Genomic DNA, 366 nt, shown 5'->3' on the forward strand with positions numbered 1-366 from the left:
GAGCAGGGGTCCCGGGGGGGCGAAGGCCGGGCTCACCAGCCCGTAGGCGGCCGGGTACGCGGCTGGAGGCATGGGGGGCACGGGGGGCACGGGGTCACCGGGAGCATCGGTGCCATCAGGGCCACCCCAGTGCCCCCCCTCCCAGTGCCCGCCCAACACCCTCCCAGTGCCCCCCAGTAGCCCACAACTCACCCCCAGTTCCTCCCACTGCCTTCCCAGTTCCCTCCAGTCCCTCCCAGTTCCGCCAGTGCCCTCCCAGTGCCCTCCCAGTAACCCACAACACATCCCCAGTTCCTCCCACTGCTCTCCCAATCCCCCCCAGCCCCTCCCAGTACCCCCCAGTACCACAAAATCCCGCCCCAGCCC

At 70.8% G+C, this 366-nt stretch overlaps 1 protein-coding gene across 1 annotated transcript in view; it reads right to left on the reverse strand.

Moving 5' to 3' along the window:
* The window catches only part of CELF3 (CUGBP Elav-like family member 3), a 13,522-nt gene that overhangs the window by 3,733 nt on the left and 9,423 nt on the right, over nt 1-366 (reverse strand). Inside the window, exon 8 of the mRNA XM_041409666.1 lies at nt 37-62. Within this exon, the coding sequence (XP_041265600.1) occupies nt 37-62 (26 nt within the window). The remainder of the gene's footprint in view (nt 1-36; nt 63-366) is intronic.

This window comes from Onychostruthus taczanowskii, unplaced genomic scaffold (genome assembly GCF_017590055.1).
Source record: "Onychostruthus taczanowskii isolate IOZ18803 unplaced genomic scaffold, ASM1759005v1 scaffold304, whole genome shotgun sequence".
Lineage (NCBI taxonomy): Eukaryota > Metazoa > Chordata > Aves > Passeriformes > Passeridae > Onychostruthus > Onychostruthus taczanowskii.